Raw genomic sequence first — 15,264 nt, forward strand, 5'->3', positions numbered from 1 at the left:
ACAATAAACTGACAAAAGGCAATTATCAGGAAGTAGGAACAAAGCTAGTAAGACTTACGAAGACGTGGGTCGTTTTTGTAATTTTCTTTTAATATTCAAGAACACAGGAAAAACAAATGAAAAAGACGTACAATTTTTTTTAGTAGAATAAAAAAAAACAAACATAGATTAACAAGAATTAATTTCATACCTGAAATTTGATATTAAATGATACAAAAATAAAAGATAAACAAAAATACAAAGACTAAAATTAAATAAAAAATAAATTAAAATAAAAAAATAGATTAAAATTGAATAAACAAAAATTTATTGCATTTTTATTTAATCTTTTGATAAAAAAAAAAGACTCGCTTAATTTAACTTATCAACACTATATATAATATAAAAATTAAATCAAAGAAAAACACTCAACTTTCTATCCAATTTTAAATACAACAAAAAAAATTATTCAACTTTATTTATTCACATTTTGATTTTATCATAAAATTAGAAAAAGAGACTTTTAGCTCTTTAATTTTTCTATGCTGATTATAATAATTTAAAAAATATTTATAAATTTTTATTAAATTAAAATAAAAACACTTTAAATCTACAAACATAAAATTTAATCTAATAATTAAATAAATAAAATTAAAATATATAATATTAAATTTAATATTTTAATATTTAAAAATATAAATTAATAACTATTAAATAATATTTATATTTTTTATATCACGAATATTTATTAAAGCACGTATAACTTATTGGCAAGACTTCTGCAACTCTATTATCCTTTCGATAAATCTAAAAGATACAAAGTTACAAACTTCCCAATCATGGATCAGCAACTTTATTTTTGAGATAAGAGTAGCATAGCAGCATACTAGTGAGCTTGAGACCTCTTGGAATGCAGCAAGATTCAAGAAAATCGTAGTTGCAGAATCAAGCACCAGAATCATTTGTTTATATCAATGATTTAATTTCAAATATTTTAATATAATTTTATTTGGTAAATAAATTAGATTTTATATAATGATGGACTTGGATTTCTTTTTAACCTAATTTAGAGAGTATAAATATCTTTTAAATTATTATTATTAGAGCAATCAAGTTTTGATAAATGAAAATTTTTCTATGATTTTACTAAGGGTGTATATGGTCTGGTCTGATTTGAAGGCTTAGTCTGGACTTTGAACACTTTAAAAGTTAATTTGATATGATTTTATCGGGTCTAAAATCGGATAAGGGTATCAAAAATAGATCTGGTCATTATTTAGGATCGGATCCAGATAAAAACAAACTTAATTTTATTTGATCTATGTGCACCTTAATTAAAAGGACTAAAAAATGTATATATGCTTTAAGTTAATTTTAATATTATGTTATATTAATTATAAGTTTATTGTTTTATTTTTAATCACATTTGTTAAATTATAAAATAGATCAAAAAAGTATAAAATTAGAATTTATGAATAAATTCAAGTTTAAATATGGATATCAATTTTTTCGATAACAAATATATTTTTTTCTCCTTTATAAATAAGTATAGTGCATCATAATTTTTCGATATAAAATTTATGAAGACCCGGATTTCATCGGTTTAGATCCAGTTTAGTGTAACACGAAAGTAGTAAAATTTCACCAGATTTAGAGTCGGGTAAAAATCTAAAAAATAATCTTGATTATTATTTAGGGTCGAGTCTGGATCAAGACGAATCTGACTTTACTCGACCCATGTACACCTTTAGATTTTACGATGGAATTATAGCATACAAATAAAATTGCACAAATTATTTAAAAAAATAGAATAATTTTATTTCATTCAATTTAATTTATTTATTTTTATTTTGGTTTATCTTAGATCCTTATCAATAGCTCAATTATTTTAATTTGTTCATTAATAAAAACACACATATATTTGATGAGAGAAATGATTAAGAATAAGTTCAAGCTTAATTAGTTTGGAGGAGTATATGTTACTTGTTGTGGAAAGTCTGCATGCATCTTCCATTTGTAAATTGACTAATATGTAATATCTTTATTCAACTGTATGTTAGAAAATTTTATTTCCTTAGATTTATTTTGCGTTGAAAAATAATTCGATAGCAACTTTATCTAGTGTCCAAAATAACTATGTCCCCTCCTCACTTTGCAGAATACTCAAACCTTCACTCTTATCTCTTTCATCGGCACCCACTATAACAAATTTAGGTTGAGAGTCTTGAGACAATCCTTTAAAAATATTGTCTAAATACATGAAAAGTGATGTTTTTAATCAAAAGCAACGCTTGTCGACCAAACGTAACATTTAGGGGTTGACTATAAGTTCGTTACTTTTAATTTAAGACAATATTTTTTTACATCAAATAGAATTTTTTTCGTAACAATCTTTAAAGAACCTTGTATTTTCTTTTATATAAAACAGCTTTGAGTAAAGATTGTGTTAGAATTTTCAAAAACATCGCCTGGTGAATTACTTTATTGCAACACTTTTTACGAGTTGTCCTTTAGCTAATATAAAAATATGTGCAAAATATTGTCTTTTTTTAATACTTAAAATAGCACTTATTTAAATTTTTGAGAAAAGGACAAATAGGTCTCTAACCTTTTGTTCCGTGGACATTTTCGTCCTTGAGCATTTGAAAATACTTTTAAATCCCCGACCTTAGCAAATATTGGACGGATGAGTCCCTCCGTGGAATTGCCTCCGCCGGACCCGTCGGAGAAGTCTGATCTGACTCCCGTGAGGATGACGTGGAACGCCTGGTTGACAGCTGGACTGCTGAGTGGAAAGCTCCATTCGAAAATTGGACAATGAAGTCCCTGCACCACTAAACTATGTTGTTTTGCCATCCTACCCTAATTCTTAAATTGATTGCCCTTCTTGCTCGAGGCCAGTGGTGAGGAGCTCAACGTTCATCAACCATGGCTGCTAATGGAGCATCAACAACGTCGAGAAGAAGCCACAGGGGAGTAAGAGAGGAAGATTCTGCTTCAAGCTCAGACCCTTATGTTCTTTACGACGGAGACCTGAAGGACGATGTCGCCCAGAGATGCTTCTGTGGAGTTTATGCGATAATGTATATGTCGAGGACGATTAGGAACCCAAAGAGAGTCTTCCTGGGTTGCCCATTCTATAAGGTAAGATAAGAAACCTGTGAATTTTGTTCTGTTGGAATGGTTTTATATGGTGTCTTATTTTTGGAAATTTGACAGGGTAACCAACCGCACTACAAGTTTTTTCTTTGGGTGGATGAGCATCTTGCTAGAATTGGTCACAGTAGTTGCATCCTCGATAAAAGACCTCTGGTTGAGAAAGAGCCAGAAGTTGTTGAAGAGGATGAGGGATTTCATCATGGGATTGCTATTCTGGAGGAGAAGGTTATTGTGCTGGAGAAGAAAAAATACCCCTTAACTTGTTGTGTTGTTATTGTTGTATGTGCTGTTGTGGCTGCATTTTATGTATGTAGTCACTGAGCATTGAATTTTAGAAATTAGAGTTGGAAAATGTCTTGATCCTGGTTTTTTTTGTGTATTGAAACATGATCTTTAGGGAAGATTTGTATCCTATTATCTATCTAAATGCAGTTAAAGCTATGATATCAATAGGGTGTTGAAATTATGTTGTCAATATGTGAAGAAGCCTTGAATGATTGAGTGAAGTAGGCATAAAAGTTGTATACTTAACCACATAACATATATTGAAAGTTTGGTAAACATCTTTGCAACAGGCACATTTTCTAAAAGCTGTCCAAAGAGAACAAATCTGCTCAAGTGTATAGTATTATGAAGCTTAACATCACAAAAGTAAGCTTCAAACACCTAACAAGATTGCAACAGTTTATAAAAGCCTAAGAGCTTCTTCAAAAAGACACTAATTCTCCCAAAAAAAAAAAATATTGTTGTCACATTCAACTTTCCTAAATGCTATTACAAGGCATAGTGGGCTGCCCAAATGTCATATTTCTTCATGTCTTTGGATTGATAGATGGTGGATTAGGAATGAATTTGAACAGTCTTGTTGTTGCTGTGCTTGCTGCTGCCATTGTCTCCTTGGAAGCTACTGTACTCGGTCCTGGCCTGACTTGAGATGGTTGAGGCTGTGGCGGTGCAAGCTGACTTGGAGGTGGGAGTGAAGTGGCGCAAAGTGGGGCAGGCGGCCTAAATATCTTCTGTTTGGGCCTGATCTTCGAAGTTTTTGGTTGAAATATTTCGTGAGCTGTGGATGAAACTTGGAGTGGAGGCCTAAATGGTGTACGTCTAGTTACACGACCTGGCTGGGGTTGGTCTGTCACGGGAGCTGGTGTTACAGGGTTTGGTGTTGCTAGCACAGTAGTTGGAACCTAGTTGTGATACATAAGACAGTATTCATGAGACTTAGGATAAATACAGTTTAAAGGGTTAAGATAACGCAATTATATAGTATACTTACATCTGGAGCCTGGCTAGATGCAGCCTGGGTAGATGCAGCACTTTGGGTGTTAGGGACATCCTGTAAGTTTAAGTTGACCACTGTTACTCATTACTATATGAATCCTGAAATATCTAACTAACAATAGACATACACCAATATAGCATATTACTAAGAATAAATACAATACTAACATCATCTTGTGGTGCTGACTGTGATAGTGGAAGGACAACTAATGACTGACTTGTCCCACCTTTCTTCGACTTCTTGGTCTTAAGTTTCCAGTTGGGGTTAGATGGGGCACCCTTGCATGTCTTGTAATTATGTCCCTCTGACCCACATTTACTACAAGTTACCTTAAAGGATCTCTTAAGCTTGGCACCTTGCTGCATCATAGGTTCAGCCGGATCCTTTTGTCTGTTGTGTACCTTTGGTCTGCCAATTGGTCTCTTTATGATGGGAGGATCTGGTCTCGAATACTCATTCCGTGTCCAAAATTCCTGACTAGGCACCGGCTGAATGGAATATGCATATGTCTTATGGATTGACTCCATGCATAACCATGGGTGCACATATTCTTCAGGTTGATCATGTTTTTTCCTGATTGCTGCCACTGCATGGATACAGGGCATGCCTATAACAGAGCAAGTAAACCAATGCTATTAACAATGCTATTAAAACCAAGTAAATCAGAACAGATTTAACAATGCTATTAAAACTAACCAGTCAGCTGCCATTTGTTGCATGAGCAGGTTTGCTTGATGAGATCCACATCCACCTTTGTTGTCTTACGACTCACTTCGAATCTCTTTCGTTCTTCGTCACCTGTCCACTCTGCAACCCACTTGTTGCTGGGCCTAATAAGACGATCTAGCCTCTTCTGCTGAACAGGTGCGAGCTTCCCAGAAACATTTTTGTAGCAACTGCTTATGCTTGACCATCCTCTGCATCAGATAGCACCTAATTTCTTCACACATTGTGAGAATAGGCTTGCTTCTGTAGTTTACAATCTTCGAGTTGAATACCTCACACATGTTATTTGTGAGGTTGTCCACTTTTGGTCCATGTGAGAAGTAGGCCTTCACCCAAGTTGCTGGCTCAAATTTCGATAGATATTCCCATGCACCCTGGTTGATTCGCTTGAGTTTTTCCATTTGCTCCTTAAATTCTGGTATGGTGGTGCATTTAGCACAGTCCCAAACCACCTCCCGAATATAGAGATCCTTAAACCGGTTGATAAAATTTTTTCAAATGTGCATCACACAGTTCTGGTGATGGGCATTTGGCATAACTGCCTTCAAAGCAGGTAGCAGTCCCTGCATATCAGTTTAACAAATAAATCAAGTAACCATTCAATCATCATACCATCTTTGTTAACCAAACTAGTATTCAACAACATATTAACCTTAAACAGCAGTTGTGCATTCAAAGTAACACAGCAATAGTGCATTCATAGTAACATAGTAACATAGCAGTAGTATAGTCATAGTAACACAGCAGTAGTGCATTCATATTAACTAAAACAACACTAATTCTTATCAACTAAAACAGCACTGATTCATACTAACTAAAGCACACATTCATACTAACTAAAGCACTCATTCATACTAACTAAAGCAGCAGGTGGATAGATGTATTAAGAAATAACATAGTATTCATTAACACTAAGTAATTATGAAGTTTACCTTTTGTTGGTCGGACATAAAGTTCCAACCATGAGTCTGCACATCCCCCAAATCCTCTTCGAGTAGAGTCAAGAACCACTTCCAGGATTCCTTAGTTTCAGACTTAGCTACTCCATAGGCAACCACGTAAAATTGGTTATTGGCATCCTGGGCCACTGCTATGAGGAGTTGTCCACCATAATAAGTCTTCAGAAAATAGCCATCAAGATGTATCAATGGCCTACACCCACTTTTGAACCCCTGTTTGCATGCTTCTAAACATATGTAAAGCTTTTCAAAAACAGGGGGGATTGAGGTATAGGAGTGACAGACAACTCTGTCCTAGACCCTGGATTGCTTCTTAATATCTCAAACAAATAATCTCTAACATTACTATATTGCTCCCTCTCATTACCCATGATTCTCTCTCTTGCCTTTCTAACTGCTCTGTAAACCATTTTTGGATGTGCAGTGAGTGAGAATTCTTCTCTGAGAAAGTCAATAGCCTCATTTGTCCTCATATGAGGCTGTGTATTCATTCTCTTCTCAACCTTTAAGCTAATCCAATGTTGACAAGCCGCATTACTTCCCATGTCCCTTGCACATGTATGGTCATTTTTGTAAGTCTTAACCAGGTAGTATTGCAGAGACTTGTTGTATGATAAATGAACCAGCCACGGACACTCATCATCCATGCATCCCATCCTCACTCTCTCTTTGTCATTCTTAATCCACCTAAGCTCCCTACCCTCAGCAATGAATGGACGCCGCTTCGACAGCCACTCCACACGGCGAACGTCTTGGCCTGGGTAGTGATCTTTTTGGAGGGAGAAACAGAGTATGATGATCGTTGGTATTCCTTAGGGTTAATTGTAATTCAGAAAGGGAGATATGGGTGTAATGGGTATTGTAACGGACTTTGTAAGGGTAGGATGGCAAAACGACGTAGTTTAGTGGTACAGAGACTTCATTGTCCAATTTTCGAATGGAGCTTTCCACTCAGCAGTCCAGCTGTCAACCAGGTGTCCCACGTCATCCTCACGGGAGCTAGATCAGACTTCTCCGACGGGTCCGGCGGAGGCAATTCCACGGAGGGACTCATCCGTCCAATATTTGCTAAGCTCGGGGATTTAAAAGTATTTTCAAATGCTTAGGGACAAAAATGTCCACGGGGCAAAAAGTCAGGGACCTATTTGTCCTTTTTTCTAAATTTTTCTATATTACTTTTTTAGATATTTAAAACAATATTTATTTAAGATTTTCTTTTTAAAAAGATATATAGAGCATTCTAATAAAATTTAGTTATTTAAACTAAATTTAATAAATAAAAGAAGATAAACTAATATATTGCATATATATTAAATTAAAAAATTATTTTAAATTTAACTAAATAAATTTTAAATATACACTTACAGTGTCAATTCAAATCAAATTACACATAACTAACAAAAAAAATATATGCTTTCTCATGAACTTCAACTAAAAGAATACATGTTTTTTCTTCTGTCTTTGTTCTTTTCTCCGGTTCATCAGCTTCTGTTCTCTTCCTCAGTTCTTCCATAATGTCATTATTAGCTAGACATACATGTAGTCAGTCATGCCGTTATCTCTCAAGGCTTGATCCTGCATAACCCTCTCCATGTTTGTTGTCCAACCATACTCACCTGTGACCAAATAGCAAGTTGAATCAACAATCCTATCCGAAACCACAAATTAATATATTGTTCCTTACCATGTTCAAATGAAACTCCTAGTGAATGTTATTTTTGCCTATTTAAGGCAATTTTTTCCAAGTGTTGTCCCAAATAAGGATTGTCTTAGACAAAAAATATTGTAGTGACTCTAAACCTCCTCCTGCATCAGCTTGCCCATTTTTCATCGTTTCGTTTCTGGTCACATCACCTTCACCGCCACCATTTTGCCTCCCAATTCCAGCCTCTCACATTCTTCCACTCCTTTAAGAATGTATCACGTGTGCATATCAAGAAAGTATCAAGAAGTAGTTAGAAGTCCTTAACCAACTCTGGTAGCTCCTACAGAATTATGTTGGTCTCTTCATATTGTATATATAAGTAGGCTCTTGTGTTTGAAATTGTGGTAGACTTGTATTCAATTATTAATTGTCAGTAATTGAGTAATATTCAGTTTTATACTGTTAAGATCCATTGGTTTCTTATTCTCCAAGATTTTGATAGTGGAATGATTCAGTTTCTTCAAGATCAGTTCATATTGTTGCTGCAGTTTTCTTCATCTCTAAGCAATCCTTATAGAACTTCTATATGTGGTATCTAGAGCCTCACGGTTATCATAGTCATGGATGATTCATCATGCAACACTACTCCTGAGCATTCTATAGATTCAGATTCTGGCAATTCTTCAGCTTATCATAATGTTGTAAGTAGCCCCAACAACTTTTCTTTCTTACCTCAGTTCTTCAATTCTCGTCCTTTCAACCCTATCAGTGACAAGCTTGGTGAAAGCAATCACAAAATTAACGTGACAACAATAAGAAATTGCAGTTATTCGAGGTCAAGACTTGGGGGATCATATATAGAAAGATCGAGCTCCTCCAAGATTTGCAAGCCCTAAGGATCAACAAAATGGTGTTGAATCTTATTGATATAAATAGTAGTTACAAGATAACTACAATCTGCAATCCTATTTCTTGGCTTCTATGAATGCAGAATTCAAAAGCAAAATGGTTGAAATCTCTTTCAGCCATGAAATTTGGGACTAAATTGAAGATTACTTTGCTCAATCTACCAAATACCATGTCAAGCAACTCAACACAAATCAAGACTATCAAGAACAAGGTTTATCGACATCTGGCTACAATTTTAAGATAAAAGACATAGCAGATTCTTTAGCAGCTTTGGAATCACCCCTTACAGTTGAAGAACATGTTAATGGACTCTTTGAAAGTTTGAATGAGGATTACCAAATGCTCATACACATGGTGAATTCAAAACGTGAATTGTTTAGTCTTTGTGAGGTTGAAACACAAATTATGATTTTTGAGGATATGTTAGAAAAGTTTTGAAAGACAGATTCCTTTATGATCCAAGCTAACTTTACACAAAGCTCCTTCCCTGCATTACCAAATCCTGGTAGAGGATTCTCTGGAAGAAGGGATAGAGGAGGAACTCTCAAGAAGATTTAATCATGGAGGCAGTTTTTTCTTCATTCACTTGGCCGTTTTTGCCACACTGCTTGTCACTGCTTCAATCAATTTAATCCATCGATTCCTCCTCCATCCTACACAAGTTTTACAAACTTCTCAGTATGCAAAATCTGTCAACACCTATACTTCTACACTAAACATCAACTCTACAACCACACCTCCACCTCCTACACCATCATTTCACCACCCAACTACATTCATGGCTATCCTATCTTCTGTGGCTTTCAAGTTGGTATCGTAATACTGGAGTTTCACATCATGTGACTCCAGATTCTTCAATATTCTTGTCATCATCTAAAACCAAAATTGGTCTATAATTGGTCATCTAAAACCAAAAGCTCTCACTACTAGTGTTAGTCATGAACAACAAACTGAGCTTCCTCCTAAATCTGCTACTACTGCATTAACAATTCCTCATTGCTGGAAAGAAGCCATGCTTGAGGAATTTAATGCTTTAACTAGAACTAAGACATAGAATCTTGTGCCAAAACCTGAAAATGCTAAAATTGTTGTATGTAAATAGATCTTTACCATTAAAAGACCTCACAATGTTAAGGTTAAAAAATATAATGCCAGATTGGTGGCACAAGGCTTTCATGGATCTGAAGGCGTTGATTTTATTTGAACATGTTTTCTCTCCTGCAATTGGATCTATAACTATTAGAATCATTCTTAGTATAACTTTATCTAACAATTGGGATATTAGGCGATTTGATTTCAATAGTACATTATTGAATGGAGATTTAAATGAAACAATTTATATGTATCAACCTGTTGGCTTTACTCAAGAGGCTGAAACTCATGTATGCAAGTTAAATAAATCTCTCTATGGATTAAAACAATTCCCAAGAGAGTGATTCTTTTAATTAGCTCTATATATTTTTTTTTTTCAATTAAATCTCTATACCATATCAAATTTTATAATTAAGTTTTTGCCGTCACAAAAATATTAGAATCAACTGAATATTCTGTTAAATAAAATATAATATTCATTCAAGTAGTGTTAGGTATATTCATTTTGTTTAACAGAATATTCTGTTAATTCAAATATTTTTATCACGACAAAAATTTAATTACAAAATCTAATATGGTATAAGGACCCAATTGAAAAGAAAAAAAAAGTATAAAAACTTAATTAAAAATTTAGTAAAATTATAGAATAATTTGCAAAATCTGACACTTCTTTAGTTCTGTGGTTGGTACCCTTTAATATGTCACTATTATAAGACCAGATTTAAGCTTTACAATTCGGATTGGACTGGGAACTTGGAGGATAGGAGGTCAGTTTCAGATTACTGTGTTTATCTTGGTACTAATTTAACTTCATGGTCTTGTAGTTAGCAAACTACCATTTCATAGTCTTCCACCGAAGTAGAATTTCTTAGCCTTGCAGCGTGTGAAGCAAAAATCACTTGGGTGTAGAACCTCTTACATAATATAAAGTTGTCCACTTCTCCAACTATATTCTTTGATAACTTGAGTACTGTTCTATTAATCGAAAATATAGTATTTCATGATAAAACAAAACATGTTCGGCTAGACATTTAATTTGTTAGAGTAAAAGTTCAAAACAAGAGCTTGCAAGTGGTGCACATTATTTATGGAGTTGAACAAATTGTTGATATTTTGACAAAGCCTTTATCATCAACAACATTTGCGAGACTTAAACTCAAGCTCAGGAATGTTCCAAAATCCAACTTGAACTTGAGGGAGAGGGTATTAAAGCTGACGACAAGTGTGTAGATCAAGAAAGTATCAAGAAGTAATTAGAAGTCCCTAACTAACTCTGGTAGCTTCTGCAGAGTTATGTTGATCTCATGTATATATAAGTAGGCTCTTGTGTTTGAAATTGTGATAAACATGTATTTTCAATTGTTAATTGTTAGTCTTTGAGTAATATTCAGTCTTATAGTCTAAAGATCCATTGGTTTCTCGTTCTCCAAGATTCTGATAGTGGAATGATTTTGTTTTCTTCAAGATCAGTTCATACTGCTGCTGTAGTTTTTTTAATCTCTAAGCAATCCTTATAAAACTTTTATATATATATATATATATATATATATATTTATATAAGAGCGGGACGGATCCTGTTATCGTGGGGCCAATAACATATATAATATTAAAGAAATATGCAAATAAATTATAATGTAAGATGCATTACAAAAATATACCGATAGAGAATATATATTTAAAGTACAAACAAAATATGCATACTTTTACTAACGAAGTGGTACACGTCGATTTTTCATATCATAAAATTCATCGATAAAGAATCGGTGTCAAATCTTTCAGCAATCTTCTTCTCAATGTAAATCAAAAGACAATTAGCAAGAAATTCATCTTCCATTTTATTTCTGAGTCTATTCTTCACAATATTCATAGCTGAAAAAGATCTCTCAGTTGTAGCAGTTGAAACAGGGAGAGTTAATACCAAGCGAATCAAACGATCAATCAAAAGATATGTTAAAGACTTTTCTGTCTTCGTTAATCCTTGACATAACTCCGAAATTGTGCACAAGTTAGTTAACTCACATGATTAGGAATATCAAATTCATAATGTTGAGCTTGCATTCTAATGTGAAATTTCTCTTGGTCACTGAAGTCACCTGGATAAAATCGTTCTACTAATTCACATACTTTGTTGACACTGAAGAACTTATAATTATCTCTGGGATCTAAAGTTGAACTTAAAGTAAGCAATTCCACCATATTATCATTGAATCTTCCATTAAGCTCTTGCAACTGTGTATCAATTACAGCCAGAAATAAATTAACACGGTAATGATGCTCCACTGAAATTTGGTCAACAATTTTGCGAGTTCGGCCTCTTCTAGGAATATGCAATGCATTCATATCAGGAACTTCAACTTCATGTTTCTCACAAAACAATATAACTTCTTTTATGAAAGCCTCCCAACTTGATTCTCTCATTCGTTGGATTAAAGTCTTGGTAGTAGAAACCAGAGTTAAAGCATTCAATATGTCTTGATTTTTTCGTTGCAAAGCTTGACAAAGATCATGACTAACTTCCAAAATATTTCTCATCAAATGCAAAACAAAGACAAATTCAAAGGATGTGATAGCATCATAAGCAGCACTAGCATCACCACGAGTGGAGAAATTACTTTTTTCAGTGCTTTTTTTAAGAACTTCACAAGTAGCATCAAACATGCATAGCAAGCTACGTATAGAATTCAAATGAGACCCTATCTAGTATCTCCAGCTCTTTGCAAAGTACCAATTTGATTAAGTCCACTACCTGTCACAAGTTGATCATCGGCAATTAAGTTTGCAACATTATTTGCTTGAGCAACCCTTAACTGATCATGACGTTTAGGAGAATCAGTCACAACATTCACAATTAGTGTAAGTTTTGAAAAGAATTGATGAACATAGCAAACTTCTTTGGCTGCAGAAACAAGTGCTAATTGTAATCGATGAGCAAGACAGTGAATGTAATAAGCAAAAGGGCAATCTTTCAAAAATAGAGCTTGCAATCCATTCCATTCACCACGCATATTACTAGCTCCATCATACCCTTGTCCCCTAAGATTTTGAACATCAAGATTATGACGAGAAAGAACTGATGAAATTTCTGTTTTCAATGTCAAAGAACACGTATCAGAAACATGTATAAGATCAAAAAATCTTTCTTGAACACAACCGTGCTTGTCTACAAATCTCAAAATCACAGACATTTGTCCTCGCTTTGACTCATCTCTTGCTTCATCAATAATTATACAAAATTTAGAATCACCAATTTCTTCTCGAATTGTTGCACGCACTTTTCTAGCAAAGATATGTAATATATCTTTTTGAACACCGGGAGATATATATTGAGCATTTCCAGGAGCATTTTCAAGAACAACATTATTAACATTCTGATTACAGGAAGCCAAAAGCTTAATTAACTCAATAAAATTTCTCCTATTCAAAGATCCAGGACTTTCATCATCGCCTCTAAATGCACATGCTTGAAATGTAAGCCATCGAATAGCATCAATAGATGTCTTCAACCTTAAGCGGTTATTTGCAATAGTTTCATCACTATGCCTATCAAGAACTTTGTCTATATGCTTAGATTGAGCCATTAAATCATCACAAGATTTCATACATAAATTATGGGGAGAATTAGGAATAGAACCCTCGTGACATACAAATGCATAATTCACTCCATTGTTTACTTTCTTCCAATTACTAAATCCTAACTCTGGAAATGCATTTTTTCCATCATTGCGAGCACCATAATGTTTACCAAACAAGTAGCAAGGCAAACAAAAAGCAGCATTTTTTTCTGGTGAATATTCTAACTGAAGAACGAATGATTGACAGTTTAGAATTCAGAATAAATTTCCGTTGCAAGTATAGTTTCTAAACCAAGCAATCATCCTTTCTTACAAACGTTTTGGTTGTCACAAGTAGCAAACCCAATAAAATTTATAAACCGAAGTATTCAAACCTCGGGTCGTCTTCTCAAGGAATTGCAGGGAGGTGTTCTTATTATTAGTTATGGAAAATAGTGTTTTTGGGTTTTGAAAGGTTTGAACAAGGAAAATAAATTGCAGGAATTAATAAATTAATATATAATAAAACTCTTGGCAAGGTATGAAAATTCGGAAGTCCTATCCTAGTTATCCTTATGAGAATTGAGTTTAATCCCACTTAGTTAACCTTTACGAAAGCAAGGGAAAGTCAAGTGGACTAATTAGTTAGATCCCCAAGTCCTAACCAACTCCTAAGGAAAGACTAGAGTTAGTGGAATTCAATTCAATTAGCAAAAATAACAATTAACAATCACGATAAGTTTGATAACTCAAGAGCCTCCAGTTAATCAATTAAAGCCAAGAATATAAAAAGCTAAATAAGAATCATAAATCTGAAATACCTCGATTGCATTAATAAAAGAAAATCAATCCAAACATAAAGAGTTCATAAACTAAATTGATAAAATAAATAAAAGGAACATTGAACCTGTGATTGCAGAAGATAAAATCCTAATCCTAATATAAATCCTAATCCTAATCCTAAGAGAGAGAGGAGAGAACCTCTCTCTCTAGAAACTACATCTAAACCTAAAATTATGAATTATGAGCTTATCATTATGAATGAATGGATTTCCCCACTTTATAGCCTCTAATCTGTGTTTTCTGGGCTGCAAACTGGGTTGAAAACAGCCCAAAAATCGCTGGAGAAGAAATCTGCCACGCTGATTTTCGTCACTGCGACGCGTCCGCGTGGAGCACGCGTTCGCGTTGTCTAACGTCAGGGCAACTATAGCATATTATATATCAAATCGAAGCCCCGGACGTTAGCTTTCCAAAGCAACTAGAACCGCGTCGTTTGGACCTCTGTAGCTCAAGTTACGACTGTTTTAGTGCGAGAGGGTCAAGCTGACAACTTTGCAGTTCCTTCAACTTCTTATATTCCTTCCACTTTTGCATGCTTCCTTTCCATCCTCTGAGCCATTCCTGCCCTGTAATCTCTGAAAACACTTAACACACATATCACGGCATCGAATGGTAATAAGAGATGATTTAAAATTAGCAATTTAAAGGCCCAGAAAACATGTTTTCAATTATAGCACAAGATCAGAAAGGAAAATGTAAAACATGCAGATCATATGAATAAGTGGGTAAAAAGCTGATAAAAACCACTCAAATTAGCACAAGATAAATCATAAAATAGTGGTTTATCACTAACCAACTTGGAAATTTCTTAAACCAAGAAGATTGAAAATATCGACGGTGATTGTTATTACCAGAAGCTGGATAGCTAATATTTGTTGGTTGGTATGGCCCAGCTATTATATGCTCTACAAATCTTATCACGTTCATTGACATTATACTGCCAAATTGGACGTCGCTTTCCTGAATCCCTTTCTAGTAAAGAGATATCAACATCTCTTTCTAATCTTGGAACTTTGGCTTTTTGTTGATGTGTATTTTGAGTAAGATTAGAGAGTTCACTTACTTGAACTTCTTGTGAAACAAGATTAGAGGGTTGACTTGTTTGAACTCTAACATCAT

The 15,264-nt window shown here is 34.2% G+C and overlaps 4 protein-coding genes across 4 annotated transcripts; 1 reads left to right on the top strand and 3 right to left on the bottom strand.

Moving 5' to 3' along the window:
* Nucleotides 1–2,907: 2,907 nt before the first annotated feature.
* LOC148566121 (uncharacterized) lies at nt 2,908–3,459 on the top strand. Its single transcript, XM_088487387.1, has 2 exons — nt 2,908–3,123; nt 3,199–3,459. Exons 1-2 carry the CDS (start codon nt 2,908–2,910, stop codon nt 3,457–3,459), a joined length of 477 nt encoding a protein of 158 aa, XP_088343513.1.
* A 2,181-nt stretch (nt 3,460–5,640) lies between these two features.
* LOC107641235 (uncharacterized) lies at nt 5,641–7,159 on the bottom strand. Its single transcript, XM_016344734.1, has 4 exons — nt 7,057–7,159; nt 6,447–6,874; nt 6,079–6,318; nt 5,641–5,709 (listed from the first exon to the last, which is right to left on the bottom strand). The coding sequence occupies exons 1-4, from the start codon at nt 7,157–7,159 to the stop codon at nt 5,641–5,643; spliced, it is 840 nt and encodes a 279-aa protein (XP_016200220.1).
* A 4,602-nt stretch (nt 7,160–11,761) lies between these two features.
* On the bottom strand, nt 11,762–12,409 carry LOC107641236 (uncharacterized). Its single transcript, XM_016344735.1, has one exon. It carries the CDS (start codon nt 12,407–12,409, stop codon nt 11,762–11,764), a length of 648 nt encoding a protein of 215 aa, XP_016200221.1.
* Nucleotides 12,410–12,444: 35 nt separating this feature from the next.
* Nucleotides 12,445–13,329, bottom strand: LOC107641237 (uncharacterized). The gene has a single exon (XM_016344736.2). It carries the CDS (start codon nt 13,327–13,329, stop codon nt 12,445–12,447), a length of 885 nt encoding a protein of 294 aa, XP_016200222.2.
* Between the last annotated feature and the right edge of the window lie 1,935 nt (nt 13,330–15,264).

Source organism: Arachis ipaensis, chromosome B5 (assembly GCF_059453495.1).
Source record: "Arachis ipaensis isolate K30076 ecotype BB chromosome B5, ASM5945349v1, whole genome shotgun sequence".
Lineage (NCBI taxonomy): Eukaryota > Viridiplantae > Streptophyta > Magnoliopsida > Fabales > Fabaceae > Arachis > Arachis ipaensis.

Coding starts and splice junctions, on each gene's coding strand:
- LOC148566121 (XM_088487387.1), top strand. CDS start 2,908: ATGGCTGCTAATGGAGCATCAACAACGTCGAGAAGAAGCCACAGGGGA. Junction 3,124..3,198: donor TGGGTTGCCCATTCTATAAG/GTAAGATAAGAA, acceptor GAAATTTGACAG/GGTAACCAACCGCACTACAA.
- LOC107641235 (XM_016344734.1), bottom strand. CDS start 7,159: ATGAGTCCCTCCGTGGAATTGCCTCCGCCGGACCCGTCGGAGAAGTCT. Junction 6,875..7,056: donor GTTGACAGCTGGACTGCTGA/GTGGAAAGCTCC, acceptor CCCTCCAAAAAG/ATCACTACCCAGGCCAAGAC. Junction 6,319..6,446: donor AGAGGGAGCAATATAGTAAT/GTTAGAGATTAT, acceptor GCATGCAAACAG/GGGTTCAAAAGTGGGTGTAG.
- LOC107641236 (XM_016344735.1), bottom strand. CDS start 12,409: ATGTTTGATGCTACTTGTGAAGTTCTTAAAAAAAGCACTGAAAAAAGT.
- LOC107641237 (XM_016344736.2), bottom strand. CDS start 13,329: ATGGCTCAATCTAAGCATATAGACAAAGTTCTTGATAGGCATAGTGAT.